Source organism: Symphodus melops (assembly GCF_947650265.1).
Source record: "Symphodus melops genome assembly, chromosome: 18".
In the NCBI taxonomy this organism is placed as follows: Eukaryota; Metazoa; Chordata; class Actinopteri; order Labriformes; family Labridae; genus Symphodus; species Symphodus melops.
Genome location: NC_136708.1, coordinates 11655354 through 11672952, shown reverse-complemented (window position 1 = coordinate 11672952; position 17599 = coordinate 11655354). Strand labels below are relative to the sequence as shown.

General features: G+C 39.9%; 1 protein-coding gene across 1 annotated transcript in view; it reads right to left on the bottom strand.

The window, feature by feature from the left end:
- Window positions 1-17599, bottom strand: part of kcnh8 (potassium voltage-gated channel, subfamily H (eag-related), member 8) — a 52116-nt gene that overhangs the window by 11243 nt on the left and 23274 nt on the right. Inside the window, exons 5-11 of the mRNA XM_079367611.1 lie at window positions 17208-17445; window positions 16944-17101; window positions 12553-12757; window positions 9863-10072; window positions 7573-7772; window positions 6060-6309; window positions 232-446 (exon numbers count right to left, since the gene is read on the bottom strand). Coding sequence (XP_079223737.1) covers window positions 232-446; window positions 6060-6309; window positions 7573-7772; window positions 9863-10072; window positions 12553-12757; window positions 16944-17101; window positions 17208-17445 — 1476 coding nt within the window. The remainder of the gene's footprint in view (window positions 1-231; window positions 447-6059; window positions 6310-7572; window positions 7773-9862; window positions 10073-12552; window positions 12758-16943; window positions 17102-17207; window positions 17446-17599) is intronic.

Below are 17599 nucleotides of genomic sequence, written 5' to 3'. Positions count from 1 at the left end.
TCAATATAAACTAAAATAACTACTGTACTCTTGCAGCACAAAATACAAAAAGTTTTGGACACACTGGGACATAAAATCAAAGTGGAATTCAGTGAAGCCGGTCTGCTCCTTAAATAGACGTTGTGTATTTTTTTGGCTAAAGCCTACAAAAAAGTCAGTACAATAGACGAGGTCTGACTTTTAAAACACCCAGCAGAAATGGCAGCGCCTTAGGGACTCAGTTGGACTCACATGTGTTTCTTGTCCCTCCCTCAGGTTGTAGGTGAGATCTTGCTGGATATCCTGCACAAAGTGATGCGAGTACTCAGGATAAAGGTCCAACACCTCATAAAGTCCCTTCAGGTTCACACACTGCAGGTCACAGTAAGTCAGTGCTTTCACATCTGCGTTGGTCTTAATCACTCTGTCATCTAAGGACAGGTTCGCCCCGATCAGGTCTCCTTTACCTGCAAAGAGAGAGAGAAATGATGATGGAGGTCAGACTAAAGGTTACTGCATGATGTGATTTTCTCTGGTAAAAGGGGTTTAAGGGTGCAGAGTCCGTTTCAGATGTTCCATTCATCTGAGAGTTTTCGAGGGAGTACTCAGCTTACAGTGTGAACCACATGAACTGTTACCCTCATTTCAGTAGCAACGTTTTTGTTTTATGTTTGAACTACTCTGCTTTTGCTTGTAAAGAAAACTGGCATGAAACTATATAATGGAGAGGAAATAGTCCAGTAGTCTAATAGTTTTTTTTTTGTTCTTGCTACTGTATCTCAGCTATTAAGCTGAGACAAATACATGAACCAGCTATTACAGCCAAAGAAAGCCATTCACATATATTGTAGTAACAATCCTCTTTAAGTGGTAGAATGATCAAATGAATTAATAAACTTAAAAAGACAAAGCAAGTGTTACTGTGGAGGAAGATCAAAATTAGCCCAAAATGTTCTTCAAGTAATTTCAAATTCTATATGGGAAACTTTTGCTATATAAAACTGATGTATAAAGCATAAAAGACATTTTGAACCGGAAAATGTTTCTGATGTCAACTTCGTTGACCCCTGACCACTTTGGCAGCAGCGTTGAAAATGTTAGCCGAGCAGCAACTTCTAGTGTTGAAAAATGTAGCCAATGTACAAGTGCAAAGAACTGCAGCTCCTTCTGTGTCCACCTAAGGCTGGCGCCAAAAACAAAGAAATCCCCTTTCCAGCCCATGATGGCATTTACATTTTTATTTTAAAAATAAACATATTCACAGTGCTGTGCTGAAAATGGTTTTGGTCCCTTTAGCTAATTTCTTTATTTGTACAGAAGGTGATTTTTTTTGTAATGTTTCATCAATGTTATTATATTAATTCCTAATGTTTTACAAAATTAGCTATACTTACTTACCAGGAGGCAAGCCTTTACTTTATGAGCCACCTCGAACTGGCTGCTTATTTTGAGCTTTTTCATTATTTGGAATATGCTAACTTGACAAGTTTGAAAAGCTCGATGGGCTTTTTTCAGCAACCAAGATATTCTAACATCCATCTCCACGCCACCTCTTCAACTTCTCCTCTCCAAGCCAGAGGTTGGTCAGAATCAGCATCTCCAATATGATGACTGGCTTCATAACGCCTCTTTAACACACAATGGGTGATGTCACTGAGACTACGCCCATGTTTTATACAGTGTATGTTCTTAACTTGAATCTGTTTCTGCTCATCTGACATCAATCAGCTAAAACTGAGGCAAACATGAAGAAAAAAATAAATTGGTAACAAAGCGGTCATGCCATCATTAATTATAAGCACTCTAACTCTAAAGCCTTTTGAGGCTGGCAACATTTTTTTTCATCACCACCTTGCTGCTCCTGTGACCAACCGAGTAGAACAAACAACTAAAAATAAACAGAGCTGACAGCAAGCTTTCTGCTTTGTTTCTACATGAACATTAGCGCCTGTTGCTCACTCGTGCTACTTTGTCAATGACTTTAAAAAGTTAAAAGCTCAAGTCGTAATACAGTATGAACACACAGACTCTTTTTACTGCTTTAAGGCAAACTCTATTACTTTAATATCAGGAGATAATGTAAGGTAGCTAATTAAAATCATTTGCTTTCAATACAAAATAGCTACAGAACTAAAAAGACCGCCGATGAACATGAATATTACAGTCAATAACTTTAGACTTTAGACTATTTCCCACTTCTTTCTGTAAATGTGACAGTTTGAAGTGTAGTTGACAGCTGTTTCCTGTTCATACATACAGAGCAAAGCTAAGCACCCTGTTAGTGTTAATGCCCCAGAAGCAGTAATAAATGATTCATTATGGTCATTGTGAACTGTGAGCGCTGCTCAATTACAGCCATGCTGATGGAGTGCTAGTCGTGACTGACCCACCTCCCTTTTTTTCTCTCTCTCTCTCTTACTTTCTCAGTTCACTCCTTCACACCACAGCCACTGTCTCTCACTCTTTCTCACCACTCCTCCTATATCAAAAAGACATAAGAGGAGTCATTCTCTTCATTTTCACACAACTTCAGTCCTCACAGCTGTCCTTCTCTTGTCGTACCTCAATTGTTCTCTTCCCCTGTATCCTTTTGTCCTTTTATACTTTTTTCACCTTGTTTAATTCTCCCTTTCTTTCTTCGAGTTCTACTTTCTGCATGTTTTCCTATAATTTCATATGGTGTTTTTCCTCCTTGCATCCTTTCCTCTTTTCTCCATGATCTTTTCATGACCCCTTTCTTTCCCATTTTTATTTTCCCTTAAACCCTGTTTAATTTTCTTTCCTTCTATCTTCTTTCCTATATTTACATCCTCACCTCACACCTTGCTTTTACCATTCTTTCCTTTGATTGTTTTTCCTACTTTCGATTCCCGCACTCCTTTCTTCCCACTATTCCTCTGATTTGGTTCCTTTCCATTCTTTAGTTCTTCCTTTCTCCATCTTGGCTTTCTAATACACCAGTTTTATTTATTCTCCTTTTTTCTTTTCTAACATCAGGCCAGCTTTATTCTCTTTGGCTTTTTGATTTGTTTGCTAATACATTTACCTGCCTCAATCCCGTTCTTCTCTTATTTTTACTTGCACCGCCTACTCTTCCCCTCTTCGTTAAACTCTGTTGTTTACTACTTCCTTTATCCCTATCCTCTTTCTGTTACTCATTCATGGTCTTCCTTCCGTTCAACCGCTGACTTGTGTTTCATTTGTTTATTCCACTACACACATTCTCCCTCCATCAGCTCCAGTTCCTCCTCCCCCTCCCACTGTCAATGCTGCACATCATTCAACATGGCCTCTCGCCATCTCACCCACTGTCTTTCTTTTTCTTTCTTACTTTCTTGTAGTGTGATGAGGAGAGAGAGAGAGAGAGAGATTTTTTTCTCCTTCAGTCAGACACTCAATGTCAGTCTGACCTTCTGCACAGTCAGCAAGCAAGCACAGAGACAATGCTCTCTGCTTGTCAAGCCTGCACACATATACACATATGCACACAGCCTGCTCAGTAAACCAGTAAACAATGCCACCTACACACACACACACACACACACACACACATACACACACACACACACACATACACACAAGCAAACTTTTTTTTCATCAGGAGTTGGGAGTGCTGAGTGCAAATGATGATACTGACACAACAGCAAGTAGATACTTTACACTACACACACACACACACCCACACACACACACACACACACACACACACACACACACACACACACACACACACACAAAGAGAGATTGAGATAATAATTTTAAGTACCGCACCAACCCTGGACAGTGATGGATGGTTTCAGATTCATATCCTTAACTCTCTTGTTCTAACTCACCTTCTAAACACACACACACACACACACACACACACACACACACAAACACACACACACACACACACACACACACACACACACGCATGCACACACACACGCTCACACACACACTTGATAGGTTTTTGACTCGGTGCCCTGTGTTCCAAAAAGCGAAGGCCAATGAGGTCACTCATAAGAGGTTGTGTTACACAGCAGATGTGCTTGGCTGGTAGAACAGCAGCATTGAGTGTTTGTCGTGCATCTTGTTTTAAAGATATTCTGCAAAAATGACATTTCATATAATATCCTTGGTGCTTTTCAAAAACACCCCCACACTTTCACACATTTTTTAAAGCAGAAGTTTTGAGTGGGAAATTCTCTTAAAAGCAGCTGAACCTCATGTGCAGGTGTGTTGAGGAAGCTTTGGAGAGTTAAACAATCTGCGAAAAAGGAGAAGCATTAAGTAAGTAAGTAAGTAAGTAAATTTTATTTATATAGCACTTTTCGCAGGCAGGGGCCACAAAGTGCTTCACAAACAGGGTGAAACTAAAGTTTCTTCATAGAAGCGAAGCAGGCATGGCCACGAGTAACACGAACATTGCCATTTATAAAGTTTTACCTGTAAAATAAAATTGTGTACAATCTATTTGAAGATCTTTTTAATAGCTCAACACAGACGAAAACAACCCTTTCTTTTTGGACCTTGCTGTGAACCACACCATTTCTCACACATGCCATGCAGTGTACAATGCTGTACATAAACAGCAGTTTGGGTCAGAGAGGCCCATGGCCAGTGCTCACTCTAGTCGATATAGTTATACACACCTCAGAGAAGAATACTTTAAAATATCACAACTATCGCTTTAAAATATTCCTTTAATACCTTGATCCTTATACCCGAGCTACAGAAACATTTCTACACTCCATTGTGATATGTGTCTCCACCAACATTTCAGCACTGCAAGGCTAACTCAAAGTACTCTTTACAACACATGCACTAAGCAGCTCCTTGTCCCTAGTCCCCAAGTTAACAGTTGGTCTTTGATGAGGATAATAAGAGTGGTGGCTAGGAATGGGGTATAATTGATGCAAATATATAGTTTTACATTTAGTGAAGAGAAGTCTGAAGGTTAAAGGTTTTCGGGGGAGGAATGTCACCTTTTGTTCAATTTTTGGACAGGCTAGCTGTTAACTCTGCTCTGTATCAATGGCTGTCCTTTCATGTTTATCACGCAAGCAGGAAAGTGGTTTCATTTTAATCACTTACCTCTGTTCTAACTGCATCAAGGTCGACAGTATACAGGGACAGTTTTGGGGTGCGAACAGTGTGTCAGATTTATGGTCTGGGATTTCATTCTATCAAAAGTCAAACTTTGAATAAACCTTTAGATCTCTTAGCTGAAGTTTTCATGGTGGCACCAAATCAGCACCGTGTGCACAGTCCAGCGGCTATGGGTGTCTGCTTGACCAGATTCTGGGTCAGAATGCTGTCCTGAGATGCTCTCTCTAGATCATAAGCACTCTCTTCTTTCATGCATGTTTTCAAACTGTTTTCCTCTCATTACAACTTCTTCCCTTAAAACTTTACTTTTATTATTATTATTATTATTATTATCGTTTAAAGCAAATCCAATATTCATTAAACCCTTTTTTTAATAAAAAACAAATAAATATAAATACATTTAGCGAAAAACTGATCTGACCTGCTTAGATTACGGAGCTAAATATTTATAATAATCTGACTGTTGAATGAAGCTGATGAAATGGGCTGGACTTGACGACACAGTTTAAAGTATACGGGTCTCATTTACATGCTAATAAAAAAGCACATATTCACCTCCATGTCACTGGGCTTAAGTGATTCTTCTGAATGATGAACTGTTCTATGGTATAATCCAATTACAACAGTGGCTCCATGAAATTAACAATCTGCTTTAATCCCCTTTTATGCATCCATAGACAGCTACCACGAAGTCCTTTTATTGCTCTCATCCCCCAACATTCAGCTGAAAATAGTATCTATTGTAGACAAATTGGCATGTAATTTGAGTTGGTTTCATGGGAGTTCATTAACACGACTCAGAAGCCGTAGCCTTTAGGACACTGTAATGCTCCTTTTAGGAAATAATGGGCTCATTTACAGGCTCATCTTTATCACAATGAGCCATACAGAACTTTCCTGTCGGGAGTTCTTTGTAAAACTATAATGATGACACAAAGGGATTCTACATCTTCCATACACCACCCCTCCTCCTTCTTATATCCTACCAAGGATGGCCAGCACCATGCCGTCTTTCAGCACCTCCATGGACCCTGAGCAGACAAAAAAGATGGCCTGCAGCGCATCGCCCTGTCGCAGGAGGTACTCCCCGGGAGCGCAGAACGTGGTCTTGATGTGTAGCGACAGGGAGCGCAGGCAGCCGCGGCTGGCGGATGCAAACAGCGACAGCTCCAGGATCTCCTTGTTAAGGTGCATGGTGATGTCAGATCGCAGCTCGTCCGGGAAATCCTTCAGCAGCTGCGAAGATGATGGGAGGGAGGAAGACAGAAAGAGAGCGAGTGAGAGAAAGATTGGGGAAGCAGGTAGAAGTGACGCATGGCAGCTGTGGAAACACGGCCAGTGATTACATTTGCAGCCTTGGTTGCCATTGATTTGATTTCTAAGCTACAGGAAAAATCAGTGTCGAATGCAGTTTAGTTCATGAACATGATCAAAAGTCACTACTTTTCTTCAGAGGGGTTAACGATCAGCACAGAACACCACACATCCTCTACAGTACCGTAAGCCCCTTGATTTAGATAAATAACCTCCTCGTGGACCTTCTACAAATCTCAATGCATACAGTCATTTTTATAGAAAACAAGCTTTTGAATGTGCCCAGATGAATGCACAGATAATATAACTCCACGTTGTTTTGAATGAAAGGTCAAACTTGATTTTAACTCCATAAACATTTGTCAGAAGTAAAACTTTTTTTTGTTGAAAAATACAATTGATTCTTACTATTTCCAACATGCTACTGTATTTCAATCAACACAGCATGCAAACTATGATCTGGTTAAAAAAAAAGGGAAAACACTGCACATCATCTATCTTTCTTTCTCCCTGTCGGAACAGATATCTGAAGCTCAGCGTCACTCTCTGTCGATCAATGAGTCGTCAAAGCCGGGCTGACTTTAATCAACAGGCCCATCTATAATTCATCTGTCTGGGATTCATCATCATCACTCTGTCTCAGCGCTGCTCTAGGCCCTGACAGCTGTCTCACAGGCATTCACAGCCCGGAGGGACGAGCTGCTATTAGACTACTGACTGGTCTCCTCTGTTTCCTGAGGCCTGTCAGCAAAAGGTGTTTCTCCGCCTCCTCGTCTCCTCTTCTGTTTGTGTTTTCTCCGAACTGTCCTCGTGCCACAGTTGCAAATCTGGCTCTGTGTACTGGCTTTGTATACACATTTAGAAGACTTTTCGATGTGACGCAACCTGCAATAATTCCCATATTTACATTAACTGAAATGATTAAAATATTATCAAAACATGTATTATTTGCTGCTCGACCCAACATCTACTGTGTTGGCATCATGGCCGCCTTATAATGTTCTAAGTGCTGAGATGAGATCCTTTATTTCCTTAAAAAAATAGTGTAATTACACCAATAAAAGTAAAATACTGCACACAAATTCTAACTTAAAAAAGCACTTCCCCTCTCAGCAGGTTATATATATCACATCATATTATACTATTGGAACTTAAAATAAATTGCTTTAAGTGTGCAAGTGATACCTCGTTACAGTCGATGCCGTTATTGACTGACCAGGTGGTCTGAAAATACTCCAACATCCGCTGCTTGAGGCTCTGCGGCAGGTGATGGACTCGTATGAAGTCCTTGAGGTCTTTGGTTCTGGTGTGGTACTGGGACCAGCGTGAGTACATCCTCTGGATAATGGCTGTCACGTTTCCAAAGACCAGAGCGTGCATCAAAGCTGCAGGTGTGAAGAGGGAGAGAAGAAGAAGAAGAAGAGAGGGTCAAAGTGGTTGTTTACACAGGGAATCTATAATATAAGTACACCTTTTATGTTCAATTTTCATGGCACTAGCTCGGGGCCAGCAGGGAAACGTTTTTGTGTAGACTCGACAGTTTTGAAGTCAAAGGGCCCAGTGAAGCATTAATGGGGTGACTTGGATTTGCACACAAATCACCATCCTGCTCAAACCAAATCAACCATGAATTTCAAAAATAAAAAAATCATGTATATAAAAAGTAGAGATACTCATATAATGTCATATTTTGACATTGTGACCTGCAGTGTAAAAGTGCTTTGAGTAGTCAGGAGACTAGAAAAGCGCTATACAACCTGAAGTCCATTTTCCATTTGTTTTCTATAATAACATCCCATATAAGCTATTTGTAGAAACATTTTCATTTTCACTTCAAAACATCGTTGGTATTCAATTTTGAGACTAAACATGTAAAGGCAATAAGTAATTTACTTTATTTTTACCAGTAAAAAAGCACAACTCTATATTTGTTTCTCTGTTAGAGATGCAAACTCAAATGTGTATAGAAACTAGATCACTTGCAAATGGGTGAAGAGGAAAAAAAACCAACTTATATTCAATAAAGAGTGTTTTCGCTTGTTATTACAACAGAACCTGCTAAACATTGTATTTGCATTCATGACCTGTATTTCGACACCTCCCAGACAGGAACAGATCAGTGTCAGGACAGAGAGGAGAGAATTTGATTTGTGTAACAGACACCTGCCTACAGAAAATGAAATCTACTGATCTCATTCAGTTTCCAGCTGCCCTGCAGGTGTGTCGCTCACCTCTGGACATGAAAGCAGCAAACACACAGACCACATACTGAGTGGTGACTGCCTGTGACTCCTTTTTTTTTCTCGAGGTTGGCAATTTAGTCGTAAAAAGGGAGCTATTATGTCAAGGTTTCTAAAGTGAAGTTTTAAATGTTTAGTTATTCCTGATTTTTTCAAATTTGTGCTTTATTTCTTTTCATCATGAGTTTACATTAAATGTATCATATGTAGAATTTGGTTGTTAATTTTTGTATTAAAATATGTAGATTAATGAAAAATTGACTAAACCCGTGTTATATATATTTTGTTGTTGAGTAATTGTATGATGTCAAATATTTCCAACAGGGGGGTGCTGGTGGCGCAGTGGCACCAAAAAAAAAAAGTTCTGTTATGTCCCTGAATAACACTATCAGGTTGAATTTTTTAATTTCAAAGAGTGCCCTGTAAAAGGTTAATACAATTAACTGAGTATTTGTTGAAACTAGAATTCTCCCAGCAGAGGTATAAAAACTTCCAGCAAACGCTGTGGAAAGCTTTTTGGGCATCCACACTAATACTGTGCTTTCTCCTTTTCTTTGTATTTATTCAATCACATGAAGCGTCCTTATTTATTCATGATTTTAAAACTGTGAAGGAGAAAAAAATGCTGTTGATCAAGCAATAACTGTTTTCATGAACTCACCTTACCTGACCTTTGCACTGTTATAATGAACAGGTGCTGTGTATTCATTTTGTTTACCCATAAGGGACTGTTTGTGTGTGTGTGTGTGTGTGTGTGTGTGTGTGTGTGTGTGTGTGTGTGCGTGTGCGTGCATGTATGAGTTTGCGTGTTATGCATCTGTGACTGCCTGTGCCCCCAGGCAGAGAGAGACATTTAACATTTAGCCGAAACAGCATGAGGACGGTCCAAAGGGAAAACCAGCCACTGTGGTCTCTTCATCCACAAAAACCACCAAACCCAGTGCAACAATCCAGTTTAAACTGGATCAGGTCATCTTGTAAAGGTCTGTTTGGTATACTATAGATTATATCTGCCACATGCTTCTTTTTATGCATTTTTATTCCATTGCAAAAACACAAGAAAGAAAAAATGTCTGTACATATAATAACTTATTATAATTCTAGATGCTATTTTCTGAATTCTAAAAATGCCAAAAACAAATTTAAAACTGCACAAATGTTATAGTGTCATAAAATAAGAAATGTTTTCGACAACCTTTCACAGCAGTAGTCATCGATGTGAGTGTTTTAAGTACCTCCGATAAGCATGACGCAGATAGAGAAGATCTTCTCAGTGTCTGTGTTTGCCGACACGTTACCAAAGCCCACGCTGGTCAGGCTGCTGAGGGTAAAGTAGAGCGAGGCGACGTAGACGCTGCGGATGGAGGGCCCACTGCCAGTCCCGTTAACACCTTCCATGGAGTAGTACGGCGACTCGAGACGCTTCCCTAGCTCATGGAGCCATCCTGTTTTTAAGATAGATTTAAAGACAAAGAAACGGTTAAAGGTAGTAGTTTAAGCAGTGTAACTGTTGTTTACAAATACTGTTGTTTAAAATATTTGGTCATGACAAGACAAAGGCCATTAAGAAACAAACTTAGAAGATATTAATTCTGACTAATAGAAGACTCGAAGCTTTGACTCTTTTAACAAATGTCTACACTCCCAAAAGAATGCAAGCGGACTTTTTGATTCTAATTGTTTTAAGACATCATGACCTGCAGTGTGTTTATGAAAGCTGGGGGTCGAGCATGGAGAAGCTGACAGATCTGACAGCACTGTTTCCCAGTCCTGTAAATTGCGGTAAACAGAGCTGCTCCATTCAGAACGATGGATTTAACAGTTAAACAGATCAGATGTTTGGGAATCAGTACTGATCCCTGGTCAGTACAGTGTGCAGACATACCACTGATCCCGGGAGACTCTCCAGCAGACACTGATGAATGGTAATTGGATGGAAGCCCCTCACAGCTGCCTGACTTCAACGCTCAGTTCAGCATCAGTGTGGCGTAATTAGGATACAACACATTAATCCTGCCTCATGCACTGACCTGTTATTTCATGACACTGAGACGCAGTAATTGGTGGTGAGAGATCTGCATTGTTCTTATGACCCAGTCAATGCTGACCCGGAACCAGCTAGAGAGACACTAGAGCGAGGTAATTGCAGGCACAGCTGCTCATCGATACTGACCACAGATCAGCTCTGGAGGCCTCATTATACCAGGGACCTGCAGGCTGAGGGGGAATTACAAGACGATCCATGCCATTTGCTCAGCCAGTTTTATGACACACACACACACACACACACACACACACACACACACACACACACACACACACACACACAAGCACCTGTATGCAAAAACACACACACACTGAACTGATGACTAACACTTTTCTTTCAACGCAAAGTTGACTTAGCAGTCAGTGAAATCTATGAGGAAATCATGGACTGAATATCGGTGTATATTTAATCTTTACAGGACACAGACACGTTTGGTTAGACTGCAAACCTAAACTCTACATAATGGCATTTTAACAAGATCATCCATTAGTGTTTTTGAAGAAGCTCTCAGTTACTGAGCTGTTCTGTGATTTATTAGGGTATGTATTAGTGCAGGGCTTAATAAACAACCTTTGCATCCATTGCTGAGTGTTAATTATGTTGGATTTCTTTTTAACTTTGATGGCTTTAAAAGTGACGGGGACGATGATGACAAACATATGTTCAGATCTGACCTGATGACTGCACGTTTCATGCGTCAATAGCTATCTGAAAAACCGAGCTATGAAACTGCAATACATCACAAAACTGACATGTTTACCAAACCCAACATGTGATGGATGGTTGATGTAGTGCAGAACTTAAATCTGGACACACGTCAAACAGAGAGTTTAAGGACAAGAGGAGACATACATCCTACATGAAATAAAGTTGTGATTTGAAGATTACAAACATAACCATATACTTCCTTCATCAATGATGGATAATCAATAAAAAAAACAGATTGTTATTCTGAGTCATTTATTCTGCCAAGTGTGACTTTGCACTGATCGTGACAAAGCCAGAAAAGTTCTTGCTCAGAAAGAAACATGTAGAGAAAAGGAAAATATTTATTAAGCCTCACTACATCAACTGTACAAAAACATAAATCAAGAACAGGAACTAGACAGCACCCCCCTGAAGTCCACGTTTCTACAAAGAGTCTCATTTTTACTGATTCATCGCCTAAACTTGTTTTCACCTGTGTCCCGTCCCAATGTCCAGTCATGTACAGCTCTCTCCTCAGGGACAGGCGGTAGGTATGAGGTTGTCTGAGATTCAGACTCTTGATGTATTTCTTTTGAGGACGGAGGCTTTTATGTAGTGTGCTTTCTCCTCAAACACATCTTGCAAAGCTGTTTATACTCTTTTGAGCTCTAATCTTTGGATGCTCTGGTCTGTTTTTGTAGAAATACATCTTAGCACATATGTTTGTACGTCACATTTTTTCATTTGAATCAAAATATGTATATATTAAATCAATGCAAACCACGTTTCATAAATGATACATTTGTTTGATTTAATTTATTTACTTTGAAAATACAAATGTATTATGGAACACGGTGAAGTAACCTGAGATACAAAGTTTGTCATTTAGTGTCACAATGTGTCAAGTTTTGCGATGACTCAGCAGAATCGGTAAAAACCTAAAACAGACAAAATGTATACAATTTTAAGACGGGGAAATTAACAATAAAGTTCAGGAATTACTTAGATGCTTTACGCCAGAGAGATACCACCAGCATGAAAAAATACTGTAATCATCCTCAAAATAGGGATTTTTCCAACCTCCAACTGTGCTCAAGATGCAATTTTTCTGCATGCCCTGGATCTTATGACAAATCTTCATGTAGTTAGTTTTTGTCTTTTAAAAACTTGGCACCACGTTTCTTTACTCACCAATATCCCAGTTATAGGCGTTGGCCTCCATCTCCATCTTGCCAATAATGTACCAGATGCAGGCCATCCAGTGTGCCAGCAGGGCGAACATGGACATGAGCAGGGTCAGGACCACCGTGCTGTGCTGTGAGTAGCGGTCCATCTTCTGGAGCAGTCGCAGCAAACGGAGCAGACGCACTGTTTTTAAAAGGTGGACCACGGATACCTGGGGATGAAAAACACGGACACAAGCTTTCTTCATATTTACAGATGAATATACTAGCAGCAGTTTGACAGATTTCATGCTGTTTCATAACCTGCTTGTCATTGGTATATTCTAAAAACTGAAGAAATGATTTCTGGAACAATATGACTTTTGGTGTTATGGTGTCTCATCCATCTCCGTCACTTCTCTTCATTCAGAGCTAAATCAATTACCGCCTCCTTCTCTGCAGCACTTGCTTCTCAAGGCTACATGTGTTTCATTACCTTGCTAAGCAATGAAGCAGCGCAACTACCTCCTATTCATTTGAGAGATCTCCTTGTGTTGCTGGGCGCAAACTCAGACAAAGTAATAAAAAAGAGGGAAAAAATGAAGAAACTGAGGGGCAGACATAAAAGTTTATGAAAGAAGCAATAAACCAGCGTAGTATGGTTAATACACAAATGCACACATTCAAATGCATAAATTGCTCTGCCTGAATCGACAAAAAGCTTCTGAACATGCTTCATTTCCACTCAGAGATTTGAAGGCACTCAAAGGCTTCCTAGTTCAATAAAAACAAAGTTGCAAACGCTAGTTAGTGCAACATAAATATGATGTGCATGATGATTTCCAGTTAAAGGATCCTTTAATATCACATAATAAATAATGCCAATCAATCAAACAATCCAGTCCAACATATTTATGTTTGAAGCAGAGACTCTACTCCACTACTCCGGTTTCAAATGACATCACCAGCACAATATGTCACAAGGGTATTTTGGCTTCAATGTGTAAAATGGGAGGAGAAGGAGAAGCGTTGTCCCACTTCATATATGGTCAGCGGTCTTACACGTGGGTACAGTGAGCCTGGGGTCATAGGAGGGGCCTCACAGACACCACTGGGTCCAAACATCATGTCTTCGCCGTTTGGACCCAGAGGTTCAGGGTCTCGATCACATACTGTATATGTGTTTGTTTTATTTGAGTGTCTCTAAATATTTTGTCAGTGTTTTTTTTCTGTCACACTTTAACTCTGTACAGTTCTTTTCACACCTCTCCATCTATTCATGTCCTGTATATGTAGAAGACACTCATTGTGCACCTGCGCCTCAGGCAATATCCACCAACAGCCTATCATTCATTGCTTGCCAGAGTGTGTACCCCCCTTTGGAGATAGACACAAGATACTGTAGCAGCCATAATTAAGAGGAATATGGGACATGGAGAATATCTGTAACACTTCTATGAGGATGTATGTTGCACGAGCATCTGTGTAGTTTGTGTACGTGTGTATTTGGTACTAAGACAGTGAGACAGAAAGCCTAGAGAAAGTGTATCTAAGGTAATAGCTGGCAAAACCAGAGGGAGAATGAGGAAGGATAAAGGCAAGAAAAGGAATGATGAAGATAGAGGGGAGAGAAAATGTGCTTGCATGTTAAAATGATTACACACTGTGCACTTAAACAGAACAAAGAGGAGAAGAAGTGGGGACATTCCTTAAAAGAGCTGCTCCTCCAAGTGTCTCCAGTAAATTCTATGTCTTTTTTTTCTCCACACACTTGCTGTGAGAAAAGAGAAGTGGCACAGCAAGAGGGGTAATGAAGCCTCCTACCAAGCCCAGGGGAGAAGCTCCATCTCCTCTCCACCATCTATCACCGACCAGCAAACCACCTATAGAGCGAGCAGACTGTGTGCTACATCCTATTTTCCTCCAGCAGCATGAGCAGTAAGCAATGTAATGTACCTGACACACACACAGTGGACACACATGCATGCGCGCACACACACACACACACACACACACACACACCTGCTACTTTTTCACCTTCAACTTTTCCCCCCTCACATTTGCATTTCCTTTGCTCGTCAGGTGTAAAATTGATATCAACGACTTGATTGCTTACTTACCCTCTGCTCTTTAAGGCAGTATTTGTGCACATGAGAACATAACTTTACAGAAATGCTCGTTATTTCTCCCCCTGCAGTCACACCGGCAGCGCTAAAAGCCAATCATAACACTGTGACTGGTTGTGGGTTTTTTTTTTATTTTACCGGTGTGGCGTTTGACATGCATACAATCTACGCTGCTCTCCAACACTAACTATGCCCCGGGGCCCATGAGAGCTATTCTTAGCAGCTTTAATAATGACTTTAGCCCTTATAGCAGTTAATAACCAACTCACTGTCTTTAGCCCTTGTGAACAGTAAAGGTAATAAATATATAATAACTATAAGAGAAAAGTGCCTTCAATTTTCCTGCTGATCAATTTGTGTAGATGTTATTCAACAATAAGGGCGTTCAGAAGTTTTAATGTATTAATATTTGAGTGTTAGAGGTAAATAAAGAGCCCAGCTAAAGGCATTCATGAAGCAAGCTTACCACCAGTTGTAATTTGAAAATGATTTCATAACCTTGAGTTACAGATATCTGAATGCATGTGAAGTCAACAATCTGTTCCAGATAAATGAGCCTATAAACATTTAGATTTCCTGACTATACCTGAAATGAATCAATAATGTTTGGACTTCCATTTATTAAACAAGTGTTTTCTTTTTTTAAGTACAGACACCACTGGGTCCAAACATCATGTCTTCGCTGTAAAAAGTATATCAAACTTTTTAATATTCTAATCACAGATTTCATGCTGCTGAAGAAAGCCTGAGCGAAGCCTCTATGTAAGTTACTATTTACACGGAAACTGGGACTCAGCAGAAACAGAAGAACAGGCTTCTTGTTAATGTACTGAACCAAGAAATGACAACATTTATTTTGAAGGGACAAATTTCACTTCCCTTTCGCTCTGAAAAAAGTAGTCACTTCTCAAATTGTTAATTGGGCTGCAAATTATTTGGCACACAAAATAGAAAGTTGTCTGGAAGTCGTTTAACACAAATACAGGCTACCCAGACATACAGTTAAATCTTGCTGTGAGATGATAGCGGATAGGTTCCAAGATTTCTATTTAAAACATTTTATTTGGATCTTTTCCAGCATTATATCAAAAACACTGGCACATCTTCAAACAACAATTAAAAAAAGCAACAAAAAGAAAAAAAGAGAACAAAATGTCATGTTTACAATGCTAAAAAACAGTAAAAGTCATTAATAAAAGCTGGAGGATGAAGATGAACGACAAAAACAAAAAACTAGAGAACAACAGGAGCTACAGACTCTACTTGAATTCTGGGTGCAAACTGGCTCCTTTTCTGCAGAGCGACAATGTGTGTGAATTCTCTCTCTGGGACATTGCGCAGGAAGTTGCCCAGCAGCCACGGGGCAACTTGTGTACCAATAGTTTTACACCCAATCTACACCCAATCCCTGTCCTACAAGGAGTGTGTGATATTTCCAGTAAGATAGTCTTTTACCAACCTAGCACCTTCGCCTGGAGCACCACAGCATCTATACTTCTTTCACAACACTTTTTGGCCATCCCTTCTCTTTCTTACGTTTTTTGTGCTTTCTTTGCCTTCTGTAAATACTGCTCTTTTTTTTTTTTTTGCCTCTCCTTTCATCCTTTTCTGTAATCATTCTCAGTCCTGTGACTAAAAAGCTCACGTTTGGTGTCCTTTTGTTTTTTTATGCAGGATTATTTAAGGACACATCTTTTGGACACATTGTTTATTTGACACTAAATCACGTTACAGTGGTTGAGTAGGGACGAAAGGCAGCAAAGAGCAAAGCATTGCTTTCTCTAAATTAGAGGCTGAATAGGAATAAAACATCCATAAGCAACCCATCAAAAGCTCCCTATAGTGTAGTGCTTTCATTGTGTGATATCAGTCAGCTGGGGACAAGACCAGAAAAAGTTTATCTAATTGCTCCACATCTCTGTTTCTTTCTCCACTCAACTATTCTTAAGGGGGCCATGTATTTGACTCAAGCAGAACAGAGAACGGTTTTAATGATACAGATTTGATTGTTTTCACAGCACTTGTACAGGATGTGGAATCAATACGCAGAATCAAAGGGGCACTGGAGCATCGCTTTCTTAATATTTTTAGTCCTGCTTTTCTTATGAATATTTTTTTTTTTCATCACACAAATTAATGATGTACAGTAGATACTTTTTTATCAAACGTTTTTATTGATTCTTAAAAAGTTATTCTCCAAAAAACAGCTGACAAACAATGACTAACAATAAAAGTAGAATAACTACGGTTAATTTACCACATTAAACGCAGCAACAAGCCAATGGCTACTTACCACGCTGACTTTAAAGGCATAGAGCAGGTCAAAGGGCAATGCGGCCACCAGGTCGATGATAAACCACGTGGTCAGGTAATGGACGCAGATCTGTCGAGCATTAAAGATCACCTGGCCTGACTTGCTGACATAAGTTGTGCGAAAATTGAAAACAATGTCTGTCAGGGAAAAAGAAAGAGAGACAAATACAATCTGCAGCATGAGGGTTAACTATTTGGAACGTACATGAATGTGGACGTCATCAGCTCTACAAGTGTGTCTCACCTATGATGAAAAGAATCTCCACTGCGATGTCACTGACAGTTGTGCTGCGGGTCAGGTCATCATCGTCACCGATGAAACACACGTTGTATGGTACCGTCACAGCAACGTAGAAAGTGGCAAGTAGAATCAGCCAATCCCAGCCAGCCTTGAACGTGCTGTAGTGAAGTAAGATGAATTTGGACTTCTTGGCATCTGCTACTTTGTACTCTGGCAGAGCAGGGAGATCCCCAAACACATTCTGTGGAGGACAGGATGAGAGAAAATGTATCTGCAATAACCTGTTACATCCATTTAGTTTGACCAACTTTTCAGGCAGTCTTGATGTAATGCAAAACTATCGCACCAAAGGCCAAACGCAGAAGAGACCAACACAAAAAAGAGACAAAATTCAG